Genomic DNA, 25,593 nt, shown 5'->3' on the forward strand with positions numbered 1-25,593 from the left:
GGCCCCACAACCGGACCCAAAAAAAAAAAAAGAAATGTTATTACTACCTTACTTATGTAACTGTAACCCCTCTGTACATCACCTTGACAATGAAATAAAAAAATGTAAGGCCCCGAGTTCAAGCTCCAGTACTGGCCCACATGCATGCACATGCGCACGCATGCACGCACGCACACACACACACACACACACACACACATACACACACACCCTGCACACATTAATAACAAGATATTTTACTTGGGCTCCCATATTATCCATCTACTTCTTGCTTTGGGTCTAGTGTCTTACCTGGTACCTAGGCCTGAGCTCAACTTTGCTTGAAAGAGTATAGGCTGGACCTCGGATCTAGTTACTGAGTGATCAAAAAACCCCAAGGATTTAAGTTGCCCAATAGTGGTGTGAAGAGGGGAGTGCCCAGCCCAGAATGAGGTTGGTGACATTGGCTGAGCAAGGCTTTATCTCCTGTTGTCTACGTGCTTATTTATTACCTTTTATCTTCCTCCTAGCTCTCTTTCCTCATCTCTTTATTATTGTCATTATTATTATTATTGTTTTATCTATTATTTATTATTATTATCTTTAGGTAGTTGTAGTACAGAGGAGTTGCCACTTAACAAATCAGTTTATGAATACAATATATCTTGATCAATGTTACCCCTTTCAACCTCCTCACTCATCCCTCCTCTACCCATCTCTCATCTCTTTATAATTAGCACATGTTCTGAATACACCTTAGACAAAGTTCAACTAACCTTAACTAATAACCCTCTTTAATGTTAACTTGTACATTCCACTTTCGAAGCCAGCAAAGCCATGGTCACCACAGAGGGCAGGAGGAGAGTCCCCTGTATAACCATGGAAACCATAGTTTAGAAAAAGAAGCAAGGTGCTTAAGATGGTTTAGGCAGCAAGCCGGGAAGCTGACTTTACTGGAAGCTTTTCCCAACTGAGATATCATTGGACTTTATTGCTTTTTCCCAACAGGTAATATTGCAGCCTATCTTCATTCATAGGCCATTTGCAGGAACAGAAGCCCTGCATTACCTCATTCCTCGTTCTCGGCCTAGAAAAATACCTTTGTGCGAAGTGTTATCTATCCCTTAGCTTTTCTGCCCAAGGGTAGCATCTATCACTTGAGCCACACCTCCACTTCCGGCTGTGTGTGTGTGTGTGTGTGTGTGTTTAATTGGAGATAGGAGACTTTCCTGATCCAGCTGGCTGAAATTGCAGCCCTTACATCTCAGCCTCCTGAGTAGCTAGGATTACAATGTGAGTCACTAGTGCCCAACAGCAATCCTTTTGAAACTCTTCCCTTGCAGGATATTTGTTAGTATGTCTCTGTAGCCTGATTTGTTTCTGGAACTTTCCAGTACCCTAGCTCCTGATTCTAAGGGCTCTAGTGAGTTGGGCTCCTCTCCAGGGAGAAGAGTCTGGGCTTCAATCTCAGTGGGACTCAGTTTCTATCAGCTGACTGTTATTTCTTACCTATCCTGGCACATTACCCCAGCTTTGGCCAGAGCACTGCCTACAGAGAGTAGCTGCTGAAACTGCTGGCAGGCATGCCTTGGAATCTGCACATCTGGCCACAGGTTAGGGCCAGCGGCCACAGACATTCCTACTTCACTAGCCTCAGCCTGTCCAGTGTCATCTGGTGTCATTTTCCCTGCTGGATATAGAAGCCATTCCTTAATCTGAGCTGCCTGGACCAGCCTCAGGTGAATTGACTCTGCTGTAGGTGGGGGTGGGGATCATTTCTGGCTTAGCCTGAGCAGGCTGGGACGGGTTAGTAGGGAAAGAAGGAAAGAAAGTAAAGTACCTTAATCACTAAGACATATGCCCCTGATGGTTGCATCCAGGAGGGAGCCTCAGGGCCTTCGACCCCTTCATGAGATGGTGTATTGTCTGTCAGAAACCACTGTCCCTGACATCCTGTTCAGCAACAGCCTTTTACATTCTCTAGATTCCTGTTGGGAAGAGCTGCTGGAGAATTCTGTCTACAGTCCTGTGCCAAACTCCTTAGCTCTTTTGTCTTGGAGCAATTGCAGTCCTATTGAAACTTCTGCTTCCCTGAGGTATTTGGCTCCAATTCTGAGAGAGGTGTGGGTGCAGACATTGCTTAGACCCAGAAGGGAATGCTAGCTTGGCCACTTTCTCTGGTTTACCTTCTATTTCCCTTCTTCCCTCCCTCTTTCCCTTCTTCTTTCCCTGCTTCCCTCCCTCCCTCCCTCCCTCCTTCCCTCCCTTCCTTCCTTCCTTCCTTCCTTCCTTCCTTCCTTCCTTCTTTCCTCTCTTTTCCTTTCTTCCTTCCTCTCTTTTCCTTTCTTCCTTCTCTTTACTTCTCTCCCTTTCTTTCTTGTATGTATAAGTATTAGGGCTTCTCAGGCTGAGTATTGTCCTTTAGCTTTTTCTCTCAAGGCTGGTGCTCTACCAATTAAGCCACAGCTCTACTTCCAGGTTTTTGATGGATAATTGGAAATAAAACTTTCACAGACATTTTTGCCCAGGCTATCCTCAAACATTGACCCTCAGGTTTCAGCTTCCTGAATAGCTAAAATTACAAGCACGAGTCACTAGTGGCTTACACCTTTTTTTTTTTTTTTGTCAGTTGGGGATTGAACTCTGGGCCTGGGCACTGTCCCTGCATTCTTCAGCTCAAGGCTAGCACTCTACCGCGTGAGCCACAGTGCTACTTCTGGTTTTCTAGTGGTTTATTGGAGATTAGAGTCTCACGGACTTTCCTGCCTGGGCTGGCTTTGAACCACGATCCTCAGATCTCATCCTCCTGAGTAGCTAGGATTATAGGCGTGAGCCACCGGTGCCTGGCTACTTTTTTTTTTCTTTTGGATGAGAATCTACCTCTGATCCCAATAAGAACACTGTAAATGAGTGCTTGGTACTGTGTACCAAAGACTTCCTTTTGCCAATTGTTCATTTAGTGTTCTCCACAGCTGCAAGAATTGGATGCCATAACCCCCATTTTATAGAAGAAATGGAGGCATAGAGTTCAACTGGCACATAGTCAAGGAACTAGTGACTGACAGCATCAGGATTTGAACTCAGACTTGTGACTCCACTGACCAGAAGGAGCAGAAAACCAATTTAGTGTTGATTCTTTTGGGTCTGAGACACTGCTTGACTAGAAAGCAAGTAGCAAGTAGCATAATGTGGTGGAAAGGAACACTGAACATGGAATTAAAAGGTCAGGGTTGTAGTCTCCCTCATGACACTTAACTATGAGTGACCTTGGGAAAGTCCCTTGGATCTCAGTATGCCTCATACTACAGCTTTAGAAAATAGATTGGGGAGCCCTGCCACATACCATCTAGGAAAGGGATGCTGGGCATTGGTATTTTAAAAAATACTTCTAGCTGATTCTAATGTGCCTCTAGGACTGAGAATCCCTGATCTCTATGATTTAGATGAGCATGTCTCAATTTTTTTTGGTCAGTTGTGGGGCCTGAACTCTGGGCCTGGGTGCTGTCCCTCAGCTCTTCAGCTCAAGGCTAAAGCTCTACCACTTGAGCCACAGCAACACTTCTGGCTTTTTCTGCTTATGTGGTGCTGATGAATTGAACCCAGGACCTCAAGAATGCAAAGCAAGCAATCTACCACTGAACCATCTTCCCAGCCTCTGTTTAAAATTAAAAAAAATGTTACTATAAAGGTGATATACAGAAGGGTTACAGTTACATGAGTCAGGTAAACAGTGTGTTTGTTTTTGGATAATGTCACCCCTAACCTTGTTCTTTCTCAGTTTTTCCCTCCCATTTTCACCCACAAGTTATATACTTCATTTTCAACATAGAATCCAGTGAGTACCATTGCTCCATTTGTTCACCATTTGTCTCTCCATTTCTGTGCCTCCCCTTATACTCCCAAGGACAGGTAACAAACAAACAGAACAAAAAGGAAAGAAAACAAAAACAGCAAAAAACAACAAAAGTGTCTTCTTTTCATTTTCTAGAGTACATTTTGATAAATATTGTTTTGTATGACCAGATGCATGTCTCAAACTTTAATGGGTGTGCAAAGTGCCAGAGGATCTGGCTAAGTGGGCATTGTGAATGTGTAGGTATAGGGTATGGAAGGTCTGGGATTCTTCAGTGTGTGTGTGTGTGTGTGTGTGTGTGTGTGTGTGTGTGTGTGTGTGTGTCCTGGGGCTTGAACTCAAGGCCTGGATGCTGTCCCTGAGCTTTTTTACTTAAAGCTAGCTTTACCACTTGAGCCACAGCTCCACTTCTGGCTGTTTTTGCTGGTTAATTGGAGGCAAGAATCTCATGGACTTTCCTCTCTCGGCTCTCTTTGAACTGTGATCCTCCAATCTCATCCTCTGAAGAGCTAGAATTACAGTTATGAGCCACTGTTACCTGGCTAGATTCTACATTTCTAACAAGTGCCCAGGTGATATTGACACTGCTAGTCTGAGAGCATACTTTGTGTAACAAGGTGCTGGAGGGCCCTAAGCAGGAATGAACACACTCAGCACCCTTCTAAGGGAGCTGTTCCCCTTCCAGCCAACAGCAACCAGGGCCACTGCCTGTCAGTAGTGGAATATGCAGGCAGTCTGTCACTCTGGGGAGATAGTACAGATGTTGAGCTTTAGGATTTAATAATTGGGATCTCCTCCTTTGTCAGGCTGAGGGAGGAAGGCTGGGCATGCTTCCCTGCCTCGATTTGGACTCAAGGGACTGAAGACTGCAGTGAGATTTCCATGGTGTGTTCCTGGCATACTAAAACTTGTGACCCTTTAGGAGTCTCTATTTGCTTTTGTACTAACCTCTGGAAATTCTGATCTGGTTCATCATTCAGCAAGCTTCCTTTTATCTGAATGACAAGAAAGCAGAGCCAGCAAGGAGGAGCACTGAGATCCGGAAAGTGTCTTCTGGGGCTGTGGCAGGGACAGAGCCCAGGGAAGTGGTTGTGGCAGCCAACTCAGCTGTCCTAGCAGCAAAACCACATGCTTCAAATCCTCCCTTAGCTGGCGTGCCCTATAGTCCCTTCCCTTTCCTATTGGTCTCAAGTCTCCTAAATGGCCTGGACAAGTGGATCCTTTCCCAGGCCTGCATCGCCCCCTGCCAGACAAGCCGAGGTACTGCTAATACGGCTCTGCCAGAGGTCCTGCTGTGAGGAGAACCATGCATATGCACTTGCTTGCATAGGCCCACAGAGAAAGGGGGCAGGGAGGGAGAGAGACATATACAAATACAGGCACCTACAAGTATATATGTGTGCATGATCCCACACCAACCCCCATAGGTCATGGTCATGATCAACCTTGTCTTGATGCTTACACTCATGGAAATGCACTGATGTTCATCCTTGCACTACCCATGTTTGTCTCTAGAGCCTGTCAGGGTCCAGACATTGCCAGAACCTTCTCTTTTCTTCCCTCCAGTCTTCATCCATGTGTAACTCTGGAGGAGTTGTTTACTCTTTTAACTGCCTCTTTTGTATGCTGTCTACTTGCTAAGCCTCTTTGAAATCCTGTGTGTGTGTGTGTGTGTGTGTGTGTGTGTGTGCGCGCGCGCGCGTGTGTCTGTCTGTCTGTGTGTCTGTGTGCCTGTACCTAGACTTGATCTCATGGCCTCATGCTCTCAGTAAGGTTTTTTGCTCAACAAAGACACTCTGCCACTTGAGCCACAGCTCCACTTCACAATTTTTGCTGGTTAGCTGGAGATAAGTCTCATGGATTTGTTTGTCCGAGCTGGCTTTGAGTCTTGATCCTCATATCTCAGCCTTCTGAGTAACTAAGATTATAGGCATGAGCACAAGTACCCCTCTGGGATACTGTTTTAAGAGTCTTTTGTCTTCTGGTCCTGGCTACCAGGATCTCCTAGATTTCCTTGTACACAAGCACTGAGAGGAGAGAGCTATTGTCATCTTGTGCCCATACACCATTCTCCTTGGAGTTCTGGTTAGTAGGGCTACCACCTCACTAAGGAAATGGAGGAAGTGTTGAAAGCAGGACTCCATGCAGCTTTGTTGAAGTCAACAGCCTTACCCTGCCAGCCTGGCAATGCCAAGGGTCTGTGGGCTCAGCCCCAGAAGTCCTTTGCCCCACCCACATGGGAGCAAGAGCTTCCTGGGCAGTCTCAGATTCACTGCTGGGATTCAGCCCAGTATGGTGGTCAGGAGCGCCTCTCTAACCTCTGGCTGAGGTTGTTGGTGGCCTCTAGTTCTGTTCTAGGCACTCTCAGAGGAGAGTAGGGAGGCTGACCTAACTCTTATCCTCCAAGACTCCCACAGGCCAGTGGCTGTGTCAGCACAATGTTCAGCATTGGATTGTACCACACATAAGCTGAGCTACTGAAGAAAGCTGGGGTTGTTGAGGGAAACCCCAGTGGAAGGAGGACTGAAATTTGAGTGGTTGAGGAGAAGAGAACTTGGGAAACTGCTGTCAGATGAACAGGGAGACCTTTACCTCTTCTGTTTCCTTTCCTTCTCTTTTAATAGGGTCTCACTGTATAACCCAGGCTAGCCTTGAATTCCTAAGCCTACTTCAGTCCCCTGAGTGCTGCTATTACAGGTGTGTACCACCACACCTGGCTTGAGTATCTTTCTGAGCCTGCTTGTATAGCTATTATAATGGAGAGAGAATTCTTTGTAGGTGATTGCAGCAGTCTGGAGGATGTTCAGTATGATAATGAGAAAGGGAATAATAGATACTGCTGAATATTCCATGTCTCCTAGCTGGTCTAGGGTGTTCTGCTCAGATCCATGGAAAGGGTAAGGGTATGGCTGGAGGGCACAGCGGTGTCTTCTTATTGCAGTAATCCCCCTTGATCCCAGATGATTCTGGGAGTTGTAACTGGTGTTGGGTTCTGTTCTGGGGAAAGGGGCAGGAGGAGGGGTTTGGGTCAGGACAAAGAGTAGGGTTCAGGAAGTAGAAGGGTCCTAGCTGGCCTAAATGTGTCAGACCCGCTCTTGCCATCTCTGCATCACTGGAACTAGGCACACCTGCCTTCTGGAGGTGAGGAAGTATCCACCCAGTACCCTATTAACCCTATTTTTCTGTCTTTTCCCCCTCATTCTGTTTTAGAAACTGAGGCCAAGAAAGCATGTGACTGGCTCCGCACAACAGGATTTCCTCAATATGCTCAGCTTTTTGAAGGTATGAACTCTGTTGAATACATTCTCTTATTCCAAAACATCTTTATCTTGCAGATTTTTGTCTGTAAAATGGACAAATCACATCCCCTCTCCAGCCATGGGAGAAGCTTCTATGTGTCCTGCTTCTGTTCAAATTTACTCAGGGACTTTACTCCTGAACTTAAAATTCCTCTCTCCTACATTGTCATCACTGCTAGATTGCTTTCATCAGCTTCCATAATCTCTGATGATAGCCATGCTTTAAAGAACCTTGTCTAGGGGTTGGAGGCATGGCTCAGTTGATAGAGTGCTAGCCAATGAGCGAACACATCAGGTACCCAGTTCAAGTCCTGGTCTCTGGCAAGAAAGAAAGACAGACAGAGAGAAATAAAGACAGAAAGAAAGACAGACAGGAAGGAAGGAAGGAAGGAAGGAAGGAAGGAAGAAAGGAAGGAAGGAAGGAAGGAACGAAGGAAGGAAGGAAGGAAAGAAGGAAGGAAGGAAAGAAGGAAAGAAGTAAGGAAGAAAAGACCTTATCTTGCCTGGGACATTGCTCTGTGCCACTTCTGAGCTATAATGTGAAATGATACCCCTGGGATAGGGCACCTCTCTTTGTGCATAGTGATGGCCTCATTTTTGTTTTCCTTCATGTCTTTTGTATCTTTGTTCGTCTGTTCTTGTTAAAGTTCTTTGCATTTGCTATTTCCTATTCCTCTCTTCTTCACACAGCCCTTTGTACTCTGGACTTCACATCTCCCTCACCTGATCAAGCTCTTTAGTGACTTCCAGGAGTCAAATTCAGTAGTCATCTCAGTCGTGTGTGAATGTGTGTGTGTGTGTGTGTGTGTGTGTGTGTGTGTGTGTGTGTGTGTAGGTGTATACGTATGTACTTGTATCCAGTATTGGGGCTTGAACTCTGAGCCTAGTCACTGTTCCCTAGCTTTTTCACTCTAGGCTGGTGCTCCACAACTTGAACCACAGCTCCACTTCTGACTTTTTGGTGGTTAGTTGGAGATGAGAGTTTCATGGACTTTCCTGCTCAGGCTGGTTTCGAACTGTGATTCTCAGATCTCAGCCTCCTGAGTAGCTAGGATTACAGGTGTGAGCCACTGGTGTCTGGTTTCCTGTTATCCTCTTATTTTACTTGACAGTTGTGTTCAGTGAAAGCCCCCCTTCTTCCTTGGGCTTGTGCAACCCTCCCCCTGCAGGCTGCCTCTCTGGCTGCTGCTCTGTCTCCTTAGCTGACTCACCTTCTTCTGTAGGCCTTCTACTCTCTCAACATTTCTTTCCCATGAGATTCTTACCCAACTTCATTTGTACACTGATGACTCTCAAATGTGACAGTCCAGATATAACTCCCAGGCTCTCTGACATCTATTCAATTCAATATCTGCTCAGATACATGGCAGATGTAGGTGAGATTTAGCAAGTCTAAAACAGATCCATTGGCACCCCCAATTATTTTCAGGACATTACCATCCACGCAATTGTTCAAGATCTATATTCAGAAATTGCCCTTAATATCTTTCTCTCTTTGGCTCCCATACCTAACCCTCTATTAGTCTTGTCTTCGTTTCTTCCTCAACAATACCTTTTTGGGGGATGGGGGGGCAGGACTGCAGATTGAACTCAAGACCTTGCAGTTGCTAGGCATGTAGTCTACTATTTAAGCCATGCCTGCAAACCCAGATAAAATGTCTTGAATGGATTTGATTCTCTGTATTTTTACATATTTTATTATCATCAAATAGCTAGCTATACATAGGGGTTTCATTTTGACACATCCATATGTACAATGTACTTTGATCAGACTTACCTCCTCCCCACCATCACTCTTCCTTATCACCCCTCTACCTCTTCTCAAACCAATCTCAACAAGCTTTATTGTTGAATGAATCCAATTCTTTTTTTTTTTTTTTTGAGGAGGGATGCCAGTCCTGGGGCTTGAAGTTGGCCTGGGCTCTGTCCTTGCTTTTTTGCTCAGGGCTGGTGCTCTGCCCCTTGAGTCATAGTTTCATTTCTGGCTTTTTTGTGCTTAATTGGAGATAATAGTCTCATAGATGTTCCTACCCTGGCAGACATTGAACCTTGATCTTCAGATCTCAGCCTCCTGCGTGGCTAGGATTACAAGTGAACAACCAGTGCCTGGCTGGCTCCAAGACTTTATCACTTCTGTTGCCACATCTGCTATCATTCAACATGACCACTCACTAGAACTAGTGCACAAGCCTCCTCCCTGACACCTGGACTTTTTGTACTTGTGCACTTTCACCTGTCCACCACAGCAAGAGGGGTTCGAGCCCTCTGCTCATCTGAGTGAAACAAGCACACATCCTGAATCATGCTTGATGAGACTGCAGATCCATCTGCCTTTCCAGTTATATCTGCTTACCTTTGCTCACTGTGCTGCATGCTTCTTTCTTCTTGCTCTCCTCCAGTCCTGCCTTCCTTGGATCCTTGATACTAGTGGTTACTTCTGCTGCAAATTCTGTCCTTCCTCTTCCCCCTTTTCCTCTGCCTCCTCTTGCTCCTTCTCCTCTAGCTCTTGCTTCTGCTCCTCCTGCTCCTCTTCATTCTCTCATTCTCTCTCTCTCTCTCTCTCTCTCTCTCTCTCTCTCTCCTCTGCATGACCAGCATCTCAGAGTTAAGTTCATGACCCATTATTTCTTCAGAAAGGCCTATGTTGACCACCTTTCTCCAAGCAGCCCACCAGGTTTTATTTTTTAATTTAATTTTTTAAATTAAATTTTTATTAATTAAAATAAAAAATTAATTTTAAAATTTTATTGCCAAGGTGATATATAGAAGGGTTACAGTTACATAAGTAAGGTAGGTAATGAGTATACTTCTTATCAAACTTGTTACCTTTTCCCTCATTTTTCTCCTACTTTCCTTCCCCAAATGAGTGTTGTTCCTTTGATGTCTCAGAGGGCATCTCTTTTTACCAGACCTGGGGCTTGAACTCAGGGCCTGGACGCTGTCTCTGAGCTTCTTTTTGATCAAGGCTAGCACTCTACCACTTGAACCACAGCACCACTTCTGATTCCTCAGAAGTAATCAAACCCAGAGCCTCATGCATACTAGGCAAGCACTCTACCACTAAGCCCCATTGCCAGCCCTAGGTTCTCTTTATCCTGTTACCCTGGCTCATGTTTTTTTTTTTTTTTATGGTTTCCTGCATGGTTTACTATCTGTTTCCTATGAGAGCATAAACTTGAAGTTAAGGACCATTTTTGTTCACTACTATCTGTCTGGCAGGAAATATATCACTATTAGTTGAATGAGTCCATGAGCTTGTTTTACCAGTAAGACAAAGAGTTATGGGACTTGTCAGGTTCTCACTTCCTTTCTTCCTACTCTTTCTTTGCTCTCTGCCCTAAGTCCCAGGGAGAGGGCCTTACTGCTCTGGACAACAGGGGAAAGGGAGCTATTGTTTGGTTACATGCTGTCTTTTCAACCCTTGGTCCCCCTCTACTTCCCAGGCCACCTTGCACCAGGGTGGGGGCTTCCTTTCTAAGCATCCAGGATGCAAATGACAGAAAAACACCCAAGTTAACAGGCAGCCAGGATCTCAGGCCTGCTGTCTCTGATGGACCTGCCTTCACTGACTGATGTTTTTGATCCAGCTCAACCCTCTTAGCTTCTCTCTGCTTCCCCCCTCCCAATTCCCAGAGAGTAGCTCCCTGAATCCCCCTTGTATTTAACAGCTTTCCACCATTGAGACAAAATACCTGAGATCAACAAGTCAGCTTTGGGCCTGTGCTGAGGCAGAGTCTCATGGCAGAAGTACAGAGCAGAGGGAAGTTGTCTACCTCATGGTTTCTACAAGGGCATGCATCCAGTAGTCCAACTTTCTTTCACTGGGCCCACCTCCTAACAGTACCATCAGCTATGAGCCAAACCTACAAAAAAGTCACTGAAGTCCAAATTCTAATATTCCTTTTTTACTTCTGTTTTTTTCCTTCTAGTATGTCTCATACCTACCCACTTCCCTTCTTCCTTAGCCTTTCTGTTGCTAGTACCCATGCTTGAACTCTGAACCTTGCACCTGCTCAGCTTGCTTACTCACAGCTGGTGTCCTACCACTTGAGACACGCTTTTTGTTGGTTAATTGGAGATGGAATATCACAACCTTTTCTGCCCAGGCTGGCTTCCAAATGCCATTCTTCAGGTTTCAGCCTTCTAAGTAGTTAGGATAAAGGGTGTGAAATACCAATGCCCAGTTTGGGACAGAATTGTGGGTTTTTTGTACCAGTACTGGGACTTGAACTCGTGGCTTCAGCACTGTCCCTTAGCCTTTTTGCTTAAGGCTGGTGCTCTCCCACCTGAACCACGTCTCATATCTAGCCTTAAAATTACTATTCACTTTATTGTTATTATAAAGGTGATGTACAGAGTAAGGTAATGAGTACATTTCTTTCGTACAGCATCTTCCTTTCTCTCACTCTCTCCTAGTCCCTCTCTCCAGTCTCCACTGAGTTGTATAGATCACTTTCATCAATGTCATTTCCAGCTTTTTACAAGTTAATTGGAGATAAAAGTCTCACATTCTTTCCTGCCTGGGCTGGCTTCAAATCATGTTCCTCAGATCTCAGCCTCCTTGGTAGTTAGGATTGCAGGAATAAGCCATTGGTGCCCAGTTGGAGGCTGTTTTTTATTTCCTGCCAGAAAATTCACTTTTACATTTCTTTGCCACACAGAAGGTGCATTTCCTTTGGATATCAGTTCTGTAAAGAAGGACCACGGTTTTCTGGAGGAGAACTCTCTGGAAGCCCTGTGCAGGTAAGGGTTGAGGGCTAGGGGGATAGCCAAAAGTCCAGTTTGGGACTTTCTTGTATAACCAAACAACCCCTCTTACCCACTGACAGAGGAAAGGAACATTATTAATAAAGCTCATCTTCTTCAGTCACCTTGCCCATGGTCTGTTTTTAGTGTCTGTGATACCCTCATTTACCCCAGCACTATAGCTAGAATAAAAAGCCCACGTCCAGTCTTGATATGAAAAGAACAGCTCCAAATGTGCCTTGGATTCAGTTTCCCTTTGCTTATACTAGTTCTGCTCTTCTTTGAGGCCAAATCATGCATTGTCCATGGATCTAAAGTAACCTCTTAGCAGGGCATCAGTGTCTCATATCTGTAATCCTAGCTATTCAGGAGGCTGAGATCTGAGGATCCTGGTTCAAAGCCAACTCAGGCAGGAAAAATCTGTAAGACTCATTTCTAATTAACCAACAACAAAAAAAAGTGGAAGTGGAGTTGTAGGTCAAGTGGTAGAGTGCCAGCTTAGCTTTTGAAAAAGCTAAGGGACATTGTGCAAGACTTGAGTTCAAACTATAGTACCAACACACACACACACACACACACACACACAACCTCCTAACTGGCTTCTGTATCTGTTTTCCACAACTCATCCATGTTATCTACAGCAACCAGAGTCACCTTCTTCAAGCCCTGGTTGAATACTCTGTTTAAATTAATCACAGCTTACATGCAAAAGTACAATGTTATTTTGTCATGACACTCAAGGCCCTTTATCATCTGTCCTTGATCCTATTCTCTTGTACTAGTTTATTTCCTGACCTTGTCTTCTCTATCCTTCTTTATCTTATCACAGATTTCTGTAGATGCTGGGATAGGAGTCTCAGTTTCTGTCACTCTCTAAATCTCCTTTCTGTCCTCCAGGAAGCCCTTGCTGATAGTGGCCCATCTCTTCATGGAAGTTCCACTTATCCCACTCTCCACGGGTCTGCTATGCTTCTACCTGCCTGCTTTGAACCTATCCCATTTCTGTCTTGGTTACTTCCATGTCTATAACGTCATGGAAGGCAGAAGACATACTCTTCCTGGTATAGTCCCAGTGCAGTGAGGCTTGGGAGAAGCTTCAATGGCTTGGGCATGTAAGGTGGTGGATGGCATCTTGAAGAATGTAGTCTATGCTAGGATTTTAGGGGCTGGGATGCTTGGGTAAATGATCGCTTCTTTGTTGCAGGAGGCTGATGACCTTGAATAATTGTGCCTCGATGAAGCTGGAGGTTCATTTTCAATGCAAGCAGGTGAATCCTGGCAAAGGGTGGGGTGTGAGTTCTTAGTGCACATGGGACTAGGGATGTGGCCTAGCAAATGACCAAAGCACATGGGAACAAGCTCCAGTGTTCTAGGAGTCTTCAGTGTTAAGAGTAGTTCCTCAACCCAGCCTAGAGGTAGAGATGTAGAAGACCCTTATATAGCAGACTCTGTGAGGCTTCTGGGAGGTTGGTGAGCCTCACTGACATAAGAGAGAATGAGAGCACATAGCCTGGCCCCTGTCTTTCACTACCTCTACTCAGCTCACCTCTCCCTTCTTCTAAGTTTACCAATAATTTGACCTAGTGATAGCCTTCCTCAAGCCTACTATTTAGTTAAGAGGTGGCTTAAATTCCTTGAATATGGGGCAGAGACAGAATACCATGGTAAGAAGATTGTAGTCTTTAAGGCCTCAGAAAGGATCCAAACAAATAGCCTCACCCTCGATAGGCTTGCCTTCTCCTACTCCCCTTACCTCCACTTTACCTCTACTTACACAAGGCCTCATTTTTCCCATTCCACAATGAATTGGGAGCTGGATTAGTAGTTTCCATAGGCCTTTCCAAGACTGCCATTCTTAGGGGAAGCTATGAGGACTCTTGATTTGTACATAGCCTTGAAAGCAGGCCTCATGACCCCATTGTTTCCTGGGGACAAGTTATATTACTTTTCTCTAGGGGCTTTCCCCTGGAGAGGCTTGCAGTCAGGTGGGGCAGCTGTGTTGCCAGAGTACTGGCCTGTCAATTAGGAGACCCAGGATTGTTCCAACTCTGTCACTGGTGACTGAGTGACTCCTGGCAAGGCTCTTCTCTTATCTGGGCCTCAGTTTCCTTACCTTGCCAAGTAGGTGGAAAAAAATTTAAATATAGATTTCTCTCTAGTTCTTCTGCCCAGTAATTCTAATCTAAGACTAGCCTAAATGCTGTCACCAATTGCAAGTCATTGGATATTGGGCAAGTGGCTTTTCATTTGTAAGTATCCTTTTTCTTATCCGGAGAATAAGTGAGAAGATTTATTAGATAACTGTTACCATAAATACCTCTGAGCTTCGATATGAGACTCTTGGCTTCCTCCAGCCCTCCCAAAGATAACTGTCACTCCTAAGCCAAAAAGCAAGGCCCTTCATTTTGTTGTTTTTTTTTTTAAACTTTTTTTTTTGTCTTTTGTTTTTTTTGGTACTGGGGATCGAACCCAGGACGTTGCACTTGCTAGACAAGTGCTTTGCCACTGAGCTACATCCCAGCCCAAGGCCCTTCATTTTGACAGCAGAATGGGGCACTAGCTAGCCAGGAGTGCTGGTAGGGCTTCTCTGACCCAACCCTGTGGTACTTTCCCAGAATGAAGATTCTGAAGATGAAGAAAACTGTAATATCAGCAGCCACTGGGCCTTCCAGCGGGAAAGCCAGCGCCAATCTCCCATGGGCTCCTGTGCCCTGCTGGCTCCACCAAGCCCCAGCCTGTTGGGGACCTCAAGCTGTGAGAGTGTCCTCACTGAGCTTAGTGCCACCTCCATGCCAGCCATTGCCGTGAGCCTTTCCCCTGAGCCAGCAGACTTGCCTTTGTTAGGCCATGTCCCTAGCCCGAGTGACCAGACCCTCCTCAGCCCCATTCAGGGCCAGGAAGGTCCCCAGGAAAAAGCCAAGAAGCACCGTTCTCGTAGCTTCCTCAAGCACCTTGAGTCTCTGAGGCGGAAGGAAAAGGGTGACAGTCAGCAAACAGAGCCTGAGCCCAGACCAGCCACCCCAGAGAAGACTACCAAAGGTTCATCTTTCCGCAACTGCCGTGGTTTCCTCTCAGGTGGATTTTATAGGGCCAAGACCCGGGCAGCCACCCCAGCGAGGAGCAGAGATATTGAGACTCATAGGGGCTGGGAGGCTTGGCCTATGGCAATGTTCCACCATCCTCAGCAGGTACATCGGGGTAACTACTTGGTGCATGTGCCTGGGGACCATAAACCAGGCACATTCCCTCGTTCTCTGTCCATTGAGAGCCTGTGTCCACAGGAGGGACATTGCCTGGCAGATTGGCAGCCAGGTAGGCGCTGGGGTTATGAAGGGCGGCGGGGCTCCTGTGGCTCCACAGGCAGCCATACAAGCACTTACGACAACTTGCCAGAGCTGTATCCAGCTGAGCCTATGCTGGCTGGGGCTGAAGCTGAAGAAGAAGATGAGGACAGGGAGAGCTATGCTCACCTAGATGACATCCTCCAGCATGTATGGGGACTACAGCAACGGGTAGAGCTGTGGTCTCAGGCCATATATCCAGACCTGGAACATGGAGATAAGGAAGAGGATGAGGATGAGGAAGTCACTTCCTCAGTGGAAATAGCCACAGCTGAGATGGAAGGCCAAGCTGAGGCTATGCCCCAGGCAGAATCTCCCACCCAGGTCCAGGCTGAAGTCCAGTCAGTAGTTCTGGTTCAGGCCCCAGGTGAAGTTGAACCATTAGTACAGGCACAAGCTGAGATCCCAGTCCAGGACCAGGACAACAAGCAAGACAGCAACTCAGCTGGGGAACCCACATCTGCCTCCAGCCTATCTGTGGAAGAAGGACACTCCATTTCTGACACTGTCGCCTCCTCCAGTGAACTAGACAGTAGTGGGAACTCCATGAATGAGGCTGGGGGTGCAGGAGCCTTGGTGGGACTCCAGGCACCAGTGACTCGTGAACGGCGTGATTCAGGCGTTGGAGCCTCACTCACCAGACCATGCAGGTGGGAGTTTGGGAAGGGATGGGGAAAGGGTTCCTGCTCATTTTCTCTCTCTCCCCCACTCCTGTTTCTTCTTTACCAGGCCAAGAGGCAGGTTTTGGGGGGACTGGGTGCTTACTTCAGCCAGCCAATCACAGGAGAGAAGTAAAGAGTTCAAGACTTAGGTCTTAAGATTGCTAGGTTGGGTGCCAGTGGCTCTTGGCTATAATTGTAAAGACTCAGGAGGCTGAGATCTGAGGATCACAATTTGAAGCCAGTCCAGGTAGGAAAGTCTGTGAGACTCTATTTCCAATTAACCAACAAAAAGCTGGAAATAGAACTGTGGCTCAAGCGATAGAGCACCAGCCTTAAACAAAAGCACTAAGGGACAATGCCTAGGACCTGAATTCAAGTCCCATACAGGCACAAATTGCTAGGTCCAGTAGCACTGAGAGTGCTTAGTGTGGCCTTGAGAAACTAGTGGCTTCTCTTTAGACCTCACTTTCCTTTTGCTTGCATTGAGGGGGTTAGAAAGGGTCTCTGCTCTTCAGCTTTGCTCTTTTGCAGTAATCTTAGAATGGGTAAATGACTGGCATTGCCTTTTGGTACTAAATGGGCTGGAGTTCAACACTACCCTCCCTGAGGACTTCTGGGTGCTGAGACTAAGCATTTTGACTCTTGGATCCCTGCAGCAATGTTGCTACCTCCTCATATTTTCTTTTCTTTTTCTTTTTTAAATTCCTGTCCTGGGGCTTGAACTCAGGGCCCAGGCACTGTCCCTGAACATTTCATGTCAAGGATAGCACTCTACTACTTGAGCCATAGCTCCACTTCTGGCTTTTTGGTGGTTAATTGGACATAAGAGTCTCATGGAATTTCCTGCCCTGGCTGGGTTCAAACAAGGATCCTCAGATCTCAGTCTCTGGAGTAGCTACCATTACATGCATGAGCCACCAGTGCCTAGCTTTTTCTTTTCTTTTTCTTTTTTCTTTTTTGGTGTTGGTACTGGGGCTCAAACTCGGAGCTTTGAGAGCTCTCCCTTAGCTTTTTTACTCAAGGCTGAGGCTCTACCACTTGAGCTACACCTCCACTTTTAGCAAAATGCTGCAAATTAGAGTCTTACTGACTTTCTTGACCAGGCTGGCTCTGAACCTCAATCCTCAGATCTCAGCCTCCTGAGTAGCTAGGATTATAGGCATGAGCCACCGGCGAATATTTTCTTTCTTTTGGGAAGATAAAAGAGACCAGAAAGACATAACCTTTTTTCATGGCTGAGCCAAACCTGTATCTCTGGCCTTCCCAACAAGGAAGCTCCGTTGGCATAGCTTCCAGAACTCCCACCGGCCCAGCCTCAACTCAGAGTCTCTGGAGATCAATCGGCAGTTTGCAGGCCAGATCAACCTTCTGCATAAGGGTTCACTGTTGCGACTCACCGCCTTCATGGAGAAGTACACTGTGCCCCACAAACAGAGTTGGAGCTGGTGAGTGGCTCTGTGGAGCAGGGGGAAGCGACCAACTCAAGTCTAAGGTCCTTGTAAACATAGCCCAGAGATGAGATGGGGTAGGCTGAGCCCACAAGCTAATGGAAGAGATGCTATGCAAGAAGGCTGGAGGGTCCATGTGAGGGTGTGTGTGTGTGTGTGTGTCTGTGTGTGTGTGTACTCTAGGTGTGTGTGTGTGTGTGTGTGTGTGTGTGTACTCTAGGTCCTCTAGCTGGCAGAGGTGGGATGGGGTAGGCTGAGCCCACAAGCTAATGGAGGAGATGCTATGCAAGAAGGCTGGAGGGTCCATGTGAGGGTGTGTGTGTGTGTGTGTGTACTCTAGGTGTGTGTGTGTGTGTGTGTGTGTACTCTAGGTCCTCTAGCTGGCTTTCTCCCTTCCTGCCTCCATGCTGCTCTGAATGAGACTCTTCTGAAGTGCAGCTTTTGTTGTCCTGCTCTGGTTAAATAAGCAGCTCTATGCTTTCCCATTGTCCAAATTCCTTCCTGTCATGATTTTCTCATTCTAGTCAGCCATACCTTTCTGCTTCTTTAGCCTGCTACTCTCAAAGAAAGCCATCTCTTAAGGTCAATAAGACTAGGGGCCCTTCCCCGGATGTACCAGGCCTTCTTTCTTGCCTCCTTGCTGTTGGTCATGCTGTGCTCATTGCCTGGAATGCCTTTCCCCTATTTCTCCTCTGGGACATTGCTCTCCTGTCCTCTCGAGCATGCAGAGCCCCCATCTGCTCTTTGCAGCCTTTCCTGACCTACCTTTCTCCCTCATGGCTCTTCCCAGAAGTGCTTGGCCTATCCTATTGATTCAGTTTTCTCTTTGAGCTGACTAAGATCTTCATGTGTCCCTGGTGGCTCCCTCAGGCTGGGCTCAAAGCATGTGCTTGCTGGATATTGACTCTACAGGCAGATATGGTTTGTTCCTTAATCCCTACACCACTGTTTCAGTGTTCTGATTGTCTCTAAATGCTGCTGCTTCTCCCTGATTGCTTGTTACCTCTAAAAACAGGTCAATGCCAAAGTTCATGAAAAGGAACAAAACCCCAGACTACCGAGGACAGCATGTATTTGGGGTGCCACCTCTTATCCATGTGCAGCGCACAGGCCAGCCATTGCCTCAGAGCATTCAGCAAGCCATGCGCTACCTACGCAGTCAGTGCCTGGACCAGGTGAGCTTTCCCCCAGTTGTGTGCAGAGAAAGTACTGGGGTAGAGGAGTTAAGGAGGCCCAAGGTTGATGAGGGAAGGGATTTACCTTCCCCTTGGGTTTAGCTGCCCAACAAAGGTATTTCCTATACTTAAAAGGCCCAGCTAGAATGGAGCCAAAGATCCCTTTCCCCCTCCTTATGGCAAGAGCCTTCTGCCCATCTAAGTGGCAGCTTCTTTCTGGTGAGGCACTCTAGTCCCCATGGCCTAGGATCCTGTCCTAGCCCAAGTCCACCTTTTCCTCCTCCTCATGATAGCACCTTGGATCTTTGGCCCAGATATTTATATCCTATCCTTCCCAGCAGGAAGCCTGCCAAGGTTCATGGTCTCTAGTATACTTGATATCAAATCCCTCCTTTGAATGGGCTAGGTGGGAATTTTCCGCAAATCTGGGGTCAAGTCCAGGATTCAGAGCTTGCGCCAAATGAATGAGACCTCTCCAGACAATGTCTGCTATGATGGCCAGTCGGCCTATGATGTTGCTGACCTGCTAAAGCAGTATTTTCGGGACCTGCCTGAGCCCATCTTCACCAGCAAGCTCACCACTACTTTCCTGCAGATCTACCAACGTGAGTCACTTGCACCTCCTTCCACTGATCTGCCCCATTCTCAGTCTATTAGATTCTAGGGACTTGAGGGACAGAAAGCTGGTAGCCAGCCCCTTGAGTTTATGAGAACATGTACTCTGTGTGGGTAAGGCCTTTGGAGAGGAGTAATTTTCTACTACCTCAGTCCATTTTGTGGAATGGTAGATTGAGGCCTCAAGGAAAGGAAGGGGGATTTGCATAAGGCTACATGGCACATTGGGAGCAGAGTTACATTTAGCACGCAGACATCTCCCAGAGCCTATTTGTGTCTTCCCTCTCAGTGGCTCCTCTGAGGATTTCCAGGACTTTTTAGAAGCCAGAGGTGTGCTGACTTGCCTCTGGGAAAGTAAAAAAAGCTCTGTGGTCTTTTCTTCCCTGCAGTCCTCCCTAAGGAGCAGTGGTTGGCGGCAGCACAAGCTGCCACCTTGCTGCTCCCTGATGAGAACCGGGAAGTGCTACAGACCCTGCTCTACTTCCTAAGTGACATTGCCTCTGCTGAGGAAAACCAGATGACAGCCGGCAATCTGGCAGTGTGCCTGGCACCTTCTATCTTCCACCTCAACATCTCCAAGAAGGACAGCCCCTCACCCAGGTGAAAAAGGCTGGGCATGCTAGGAGGCTTCAGCCCCACTGAATTTTAGCCTTTAAGGGGCTGCCACTACTATTTCTGCCCTCATCTCAAAGAGTCAACCTGACTCCACATGGGCTCAAGGACCTGGCATTGCTTGGCCACTGTAGGCCTTTTTCCAAAGGGACACAGGTAGTTTGATGGGCAACATTGATAAACTGGCTTCCTGGGAGATCGCAGATGGCCCAGCAGCCATCTTGTCTTATGCCCCAGTACCATCCTGTCCTCTTAATATCTCTCTCCAGAATCAAGAGCAAACGTAGTCTGGTTGGCCGGCCAGGTCCTAGAGACCTGAGTGACAACATGGCAGCCACCCAGGGCCTGTCACACATGATCAGTGATTGCAAGAAACTTTTTCAGGTGAGTCAACTGAGGCCATGTTGTGTACTTATCACCCACCAGAACCATGAGCGCTGACCATTGCACCCCAAGTTAGGGAACATGTCATGTCTCCCTCAAGCTTCTGTTTCCAGATCTTCTTCCATGAGTTTCTTATGCAGTTTCTTATTTACCTCACTGCAGTGTCCTCTCTGCTGCCCTTCACACAGACCAGCTAGACCCTGGGGGCTCCTCTGCTCCCCATAACCCCTTGATCAGTGTGTATGTGTGTGTGTCTTCAGGTGCCCCAGGACATGGTGGTGCAACTGTGTGGCTCATACAGTGCAGCTGAGCTCAGCCCCCCAGGCCCAGCCCTGACAGAGCTGCGGCGAGCACGGGCCGCTGGCCTGAGCCTGAGCCTCTTCATGGAGGAGAGTATACAGGAGCTACTGCGGGATGCTGCTGAACGCTTCAAGGGCTGGACCAGTGTGCCAGGGCCCCAGCGCACGGAGCTGGCCTGCAGGAAGGTAAGCACCATGCTTCTCAAATTTACTCGGTGGCTGGGACAAGGCAGGATGCAGAGCTGCTAGCCAACCTGGAGGAGTCTGGGCCTGATATTCAGAGGGTGTTATCCAGCTGAGCAAGGACCAAATGAGAACAATTAATCTCTACCAGAGGCCACCTTCCAGAATCTTATTCCCAAAGCTCCATTCCCAAAGTACATGTCTTCTTGACATGTAGTCAGGCTGAATGCCTTGTATTTCCACCCTTGTGGCTTGGCCTGCCCCCAAGTTGGACATTTCGTAGGCCACTTTACCTGCCTGCCTGTGTTAGGCCCTTCCTCTATTCAGGGTTTTCCCTGTGTCAGGGCCCACCAGGCAGGAGGAGTGTCTCTCTATTCCCCTCTCCTGTCATTAGCCATGCTGTTTCCTAGATGTTCATTCTGAGTAAGATTGCAAACCTGAAGTTCCCACATGTAAAATGGTCACAACAAAACCTCCCTTATAGCAGAGGGGATCTCACTCAGAGCTTAGCATGTTCCAAAAGGCTCTACAGTCAACATTTTCTTTTGCTGTGTGGTAGATGTCTCTTGCTAGATGGCAAATCTGCTTTCTCTTCTTGATTGCTTCTAGAAACTGTGTGTACTCTGCCCACGTCAGCACAAGCCCCATAGACCTCTGGGAATGAGTTCCACACCTTTTGGTACTCTGGAGCAGGCCAAGAAGCAGGAATCTGGGAAGGAAGGCAGGGACCCAGGGTGGGCTAGTGTGAGCAGAGAGCCAGCTGCCCTCCCCCATCCTGGGATGGAGCAAGGGGACCCCAGGCCCTGCACTCTTAGGCCTGGGCAGGGGGTGGAATTGGAACTCTAGGCCTGAAAGCAGTGACCATCTCTCCCAATGGCTTGCAGGCACCTGATGGGCACCCTCTGCGTATATGGAAGGCATCCACAGAGGTGGCGGCCCCTCCAGCAGTGGTGCTCCATCGCGTCCTCCGGGAGCGGGCCCTTTGGGATGAGGACCTGCTGCGTGCCCAGGTGTTGGAGGCCCTGATGCCAGGGGTGGAACTGTACCACTATGTCACCGACAGCATGGCACCACATCCTTGCCGTGATTTCGTGGTGCTGAGGTGAGGTGTCCCACTTGCCACTCGGGTATGCCCCAAGACAGGAGAGGGAACCAGCAGCAGGAACTCAGGCCAATGTGTTTTCTCTTTACATAGGATGTGGCGCTCCGATCTGCCCCGTGGGGGCTGCCTGCTAGTCTCCCAGTCCCTGGACCCTGAGCAGCCTGTGCCAGAGTCTGGAGTACGGGCCCTCATGCTCACCTCCCAGTACCTCATGGAACCCTGTGGCCTGGGCCGCTCCCGCCTCACACATGTCTGCCGTGCGGACCTCAGGTACCAGACTTGAATGAGGCCTGCCTCACCCCATTGGCCCTGGTCCCTCCCCTGGCTCTGTTCTGGTTTTAACTGCCTCCCTCCCCACCGTCACCTCCTTTTCCTTCCCCTGGTGAAGGCTACAGGGAAAAGCCCACTTCTCAGTCTTGTCTTTTTCTACCCCCAGGGGCCGTTCTCCTGACTGGTACAACAAAGTCTTTGGGCACCTGTGTGCCATGGAAGTGGCAAAGATCCGGGACTCCTTCCCCACACTACAGGCAGCTGGTCCTGAAACAAAGCTGTGAGCTGCAGGCTACCATTGTCCCAGCATCCTGGCACCAAGGGAGTGAGTGGAACAAGGACAGAGTAGCCCCCAGGAGCAGAGCCATGGCCAGGGGGCTCCACTCACCCATCCCCCTCACTTTCTAACACTATCTGCACATCCAGGAGAGGGGAAGGGAGATTAGGTGCCCTGTCTCCATGCCATCTTCTTCCCTAATTGTGTATTACTTTTCCAAGAGAAGAGAAACCTAGTAGTAGTGAAAACTCTGCTGCCTGTCCCTGCCAGGAGACTGGCACTCAATCTGCAGCATCAACTACCCCCACCTGCAGGAGGAATGGGGTGAACAGGATGGTCCCAGCTGTCTGCCACAGCAAGATGCAAATGTCCTGTTAGAAAATAGGCATGGCCTTTGGGGGCCAACACTGGCCCTGAACTAGCTTTTCCAAAAATGGGACTAGAGTAGGTAGTATAGGAGCAGAGGACAGAGGATAGAGAAAGTCAACCACTTGTGGTTTACAATGCCAGTTTTTTATGAGGCTGATTTAGAGGGTTCTTAGGGAGCCCTGGTTAGTGTCTTGACGATTTGGGTTAGCCTGGGACAGGAGGATGGGGAAACTTCCTTTCTCAAGTCTCAGTAAACCAATGAACTAGCTTTGTGTGGCTTAGGCTATCCAGTGTCACTCCTTGTGGTTACCAGTAGCCTTTATCTATCTATTCACTGTCATACCTATGGGTAAATGAGCTAACTCACACCACACAGGCCAAGCCACGGCACATAGTTGTAGGGAAACCAGTATATTCCTCTTGCCTATGGTAATGGGCAAGCCCCTTCCTGGAGAAGACATCTGGTCCCTGGGCCAGCTAAAGGGAAGGACCCACATTAATCCCCTGGGCCTTGATCCAAATCTAATCCATCCCATTCACTCACTGGCCACCTTTGTTCAGATGGTAATGCCATTGCCAGTCAATGGCTCATTTAGACTTTATTTTTTCCATCCACTACATAGACTGGGGGGATGGATCTCAGCCAGCACTGTAATTTTAAGCTTGTGTTCTTTGTACGTATATATATTGTACAGTCAAAATATGTATGTGTTATCTGTAGTGTACATATAGACACATATATACATACACACGCATATATGCATGCGCACGTATATTCTCTCCTGAGTATTTGATAATCTTTGGATGGGAACAGGGTCTGGAGGGCCACAGGGCAGGTCACTTGTGAAGACTGAGAGTGGTGGAGGATAAGGTACAGCAGGATCCCTCTGCAGAACAATAAAGACTTACTGGAGATGTACTCTGGCTTTGGCTGTCTTTTTGCTTGGACAACAGGTCAGAGCCTGGGGACAGAGGTGAGCATTTACCTTGCCCTCTCCTGTGACCCAGCTTACTGCTATCATGACCTCATGGGAGAAACGGAGAGGGCCTCAGCTCTTATCAGGGAGGTGTGGAGGTGATTGGAGTCGGGAGAGGCAGGCCAAGATGTGAGCAAGAGGTGCGGTCCCCATCCCAAGATGACCTGGCCATGGTACTGGATCAGTCAGCATCCCATAAGTACAACCTTGGACATCCTTAACAGTAACCCTAAAGACAAATCTGCCAGACATCGGTGGTTCACTCAGGAGACTAAATGTGAGGATCCTCGTTTGAAGCCATCCCAGGGTAGGAAAGTCCATGAGACTCTATTTCCAACGAGCCATTCCAAAGCAAGAAGCAAAGCACTAGCCTGGAGCAAAAAAAGCCCACAGACAGTGCACAGGCCCCGAGTTTAAGCCCCAAGAAACACACACAGAGGAGCCTTGCTAAACTTCCTTCTGTTTACTCCTACATAGCGCATGGGAAGGATTTAAAGACCCAGCCTCAAGCACCAGCCTAAGAAAGGCTTGAGACTGCAAAGCTCAGGGGGCTAGCTAAATAGCCTCCCACCTTGACTTCCCCAAAGGAACTTTCCATTTGCCATATTACTGTGACCACAAAACTCCTAGGTTCCAAAGACCAGGTGGTGTATCATTTAACTATGAGGATTCATTCTGAGAAGTGGTTAGACCATTCTTGGTCAGAGAATGTGTTTATACAAACTAAGAGGGATCTTGAGGGGAAGTTAGGTATCCAAGGCTAGGTAGAAGATGTGGCCAGAACTGGAACCAGCATGGGGCTAAGGAATGACTCAGCAAGATACATGGGGTGGTGTAACTCAGCAAAACACATGTGCCCCTCAGTTGGGGGGATGATTCAGCAGAGATGGGGGAACCAATCACAAGACCTCACAGCACCTGTTGACTCCCTCAACCAATTAGACATGCCCAAAGGGGAGGAGGAAGAGTCAAGAACTCTCTCTCTGTCTCTCTCTGTCTCTCTCTGTCTCTGTCTCTCTCTCTATATATGTCAGAAGCTAGAGACTGCAATGGCTACTCTTTTTATGAGTCTGTTTTATATGCTTTCATATAAACTTGTGCTGTCTGTCTCACTTTCCTGCCCTTTAATTTTTTAATGGGCTGAAAAAATACACTCGGACCCCAGACATTATCTATATGATCTTGTGGGTATCACCATTCCACATGCAGCCTATCATTGACCCAAAATATTTAAAGGCCCACAACTGAGCAGACCTCCTGTTTATGTATTTATGTATGCAGGGCTATCAGTTGCCTAGATATCAAGTCATGCTCTCTCCAAACCCCAGCACCCCCATAGATCAAAGAAGACTGGTCATGGCGCCACAAGGTTGCTTCATTAAATATCCAGGGTGGCCAACCCTGATCCTAAAATATCTTGGGGTGCCTACTAAGTCTTACTACTCTCTTTCCATCATCTTCTGGGTACTGTTGTCCCTATGTGCCCTTAGCCTTCCCTCACTATTGCAGCAGGGGGCCTCAGCTAGCCCTGGAGGGGCATGAAGAATGGGGCAGGGAACTAGCAAGCCCTAGATTTGGGGAAATTAAGTTGAGGGCACACCAGGTATGGATATGACCTAGGAGAATTCACAAACAGGCCTGTGGGACCTGTGGTGTAGGCACTAACATACCCTGTCGTAGAGGAAGGTATGATGGCACAAAGGCTGGAATTAGAAGTGGGAAAATGACTATCCAAGAGGTAGTGCTTCTTAGGGGACAGAGTATGAGGGAGGACCAGAGAATCACCCAACCTGTCAGCTCTGTCAAGAGACCATAGGTTCTTGGTTACATCAAGTAACAGTAAGGGTGATGAGTGAGCCAGACTGCCTGGATTCCAGATACAACTTCCTACCCCACCACCTACTGTCTCTATAGCATTAGGTCATCATCTCAGACAGTATCACTAGGAATGTCACTAGTAATCCTGGATGCCATCCAGCTATCCAGTACCAAAGAGTATGCT

The 25,593-nt window shown here is 47.6% G+C and overlaps 1 protein-coding gene across 2 annotated transcripts in view; it reads left to right on the forward strand.

Annotated features, from left to right (window-relative positions):
* The window catches only part of Stard8 (StAR-related lipid transfer (START) domain containing 8), a 40,819-nt gene extending 17,296 nt beyond the window's left edge, over positions 1 to 23,523 (forward strand). Inside the window, exons 1-13 of one of the 2 annotated variants that reach the window (XM_013031672.1) lie at positions 7,045 to 7,114; positions 11,793 to 11,874; positions 13,082 to 13,145; positions 14,493 to 15,868; positions 17,152 to 17,325; positions 18,344 to 18,503; positions 18,910 to 19,108; positions 19,508 to 19,718; positions 20,000 to 20,114; positions 20,375 to 20,599; positions 21,481 to 21,698; positions 21,792 to 21,968; positions 22,135 to 23,523. In XM_013031672.1, the coding sequence (XP_012887126.1) occupies positions 13,089 to 13,145; positions 14,493 to 15,868; positions 17,152 to 17,325; positions 18,344 to 18,503; positions 18,910 to 19,108; positions 19,508 to 19,718; positions 20,000 to 20,114; positions 20,375 to 20,599; positions 21,481 to 21,698; positions 21,792 to 21,968; positions 22,135 to 22,252 (3,030 nt within the window). In that variant the 5' untranslated portion in view covers positions 7,045 to 7,114; positions 11,793 to 11,874; positions 13,082 to 13,088 and the 3' untranslated portion in view covers positions 22,253 to 23,523. Of the gene's footprint in view, positions 1 to 7,042; positions 7,115 to 11,792; positions 11,875 to 13,081; positions 13,146 to 14,492; positions 15,869 to 17,151; positions 17,326 to 18,343; positions 18,504 to 18,909; positions 19,109 to 19,507; positions 19,719 to 19,999; positions 20,115 to 20,374; positions 20,600 to 21,480; positions 21,699 to 21,791; positions 21,969 to 22,134 lie in introns of those variants that run through there. The other variant, XM_013031671.1, reaches the window with a different exon arrangement.
* The last annotated feature ends 2,070 nt before the right edge of the window (positions 23,524 to 25,593 follow it).

The sequence above is a fragment of the Dipodomys ordii genome, unplaced genomic scaffold (genome assembly GCF_000151885.1).
Source record: "Dipodomys ordii isolate 6190 unplaced genomic scaffold, Dord_2.0 Scaffold142, whole genome shotgun sequence".
Classification (NCBI taxonomy): Eukaryota; Metazoa; Chordata; class Mammalia; order Rodentia; family Heteromyidae; genus Dipodomys; species Dipodomys ordii.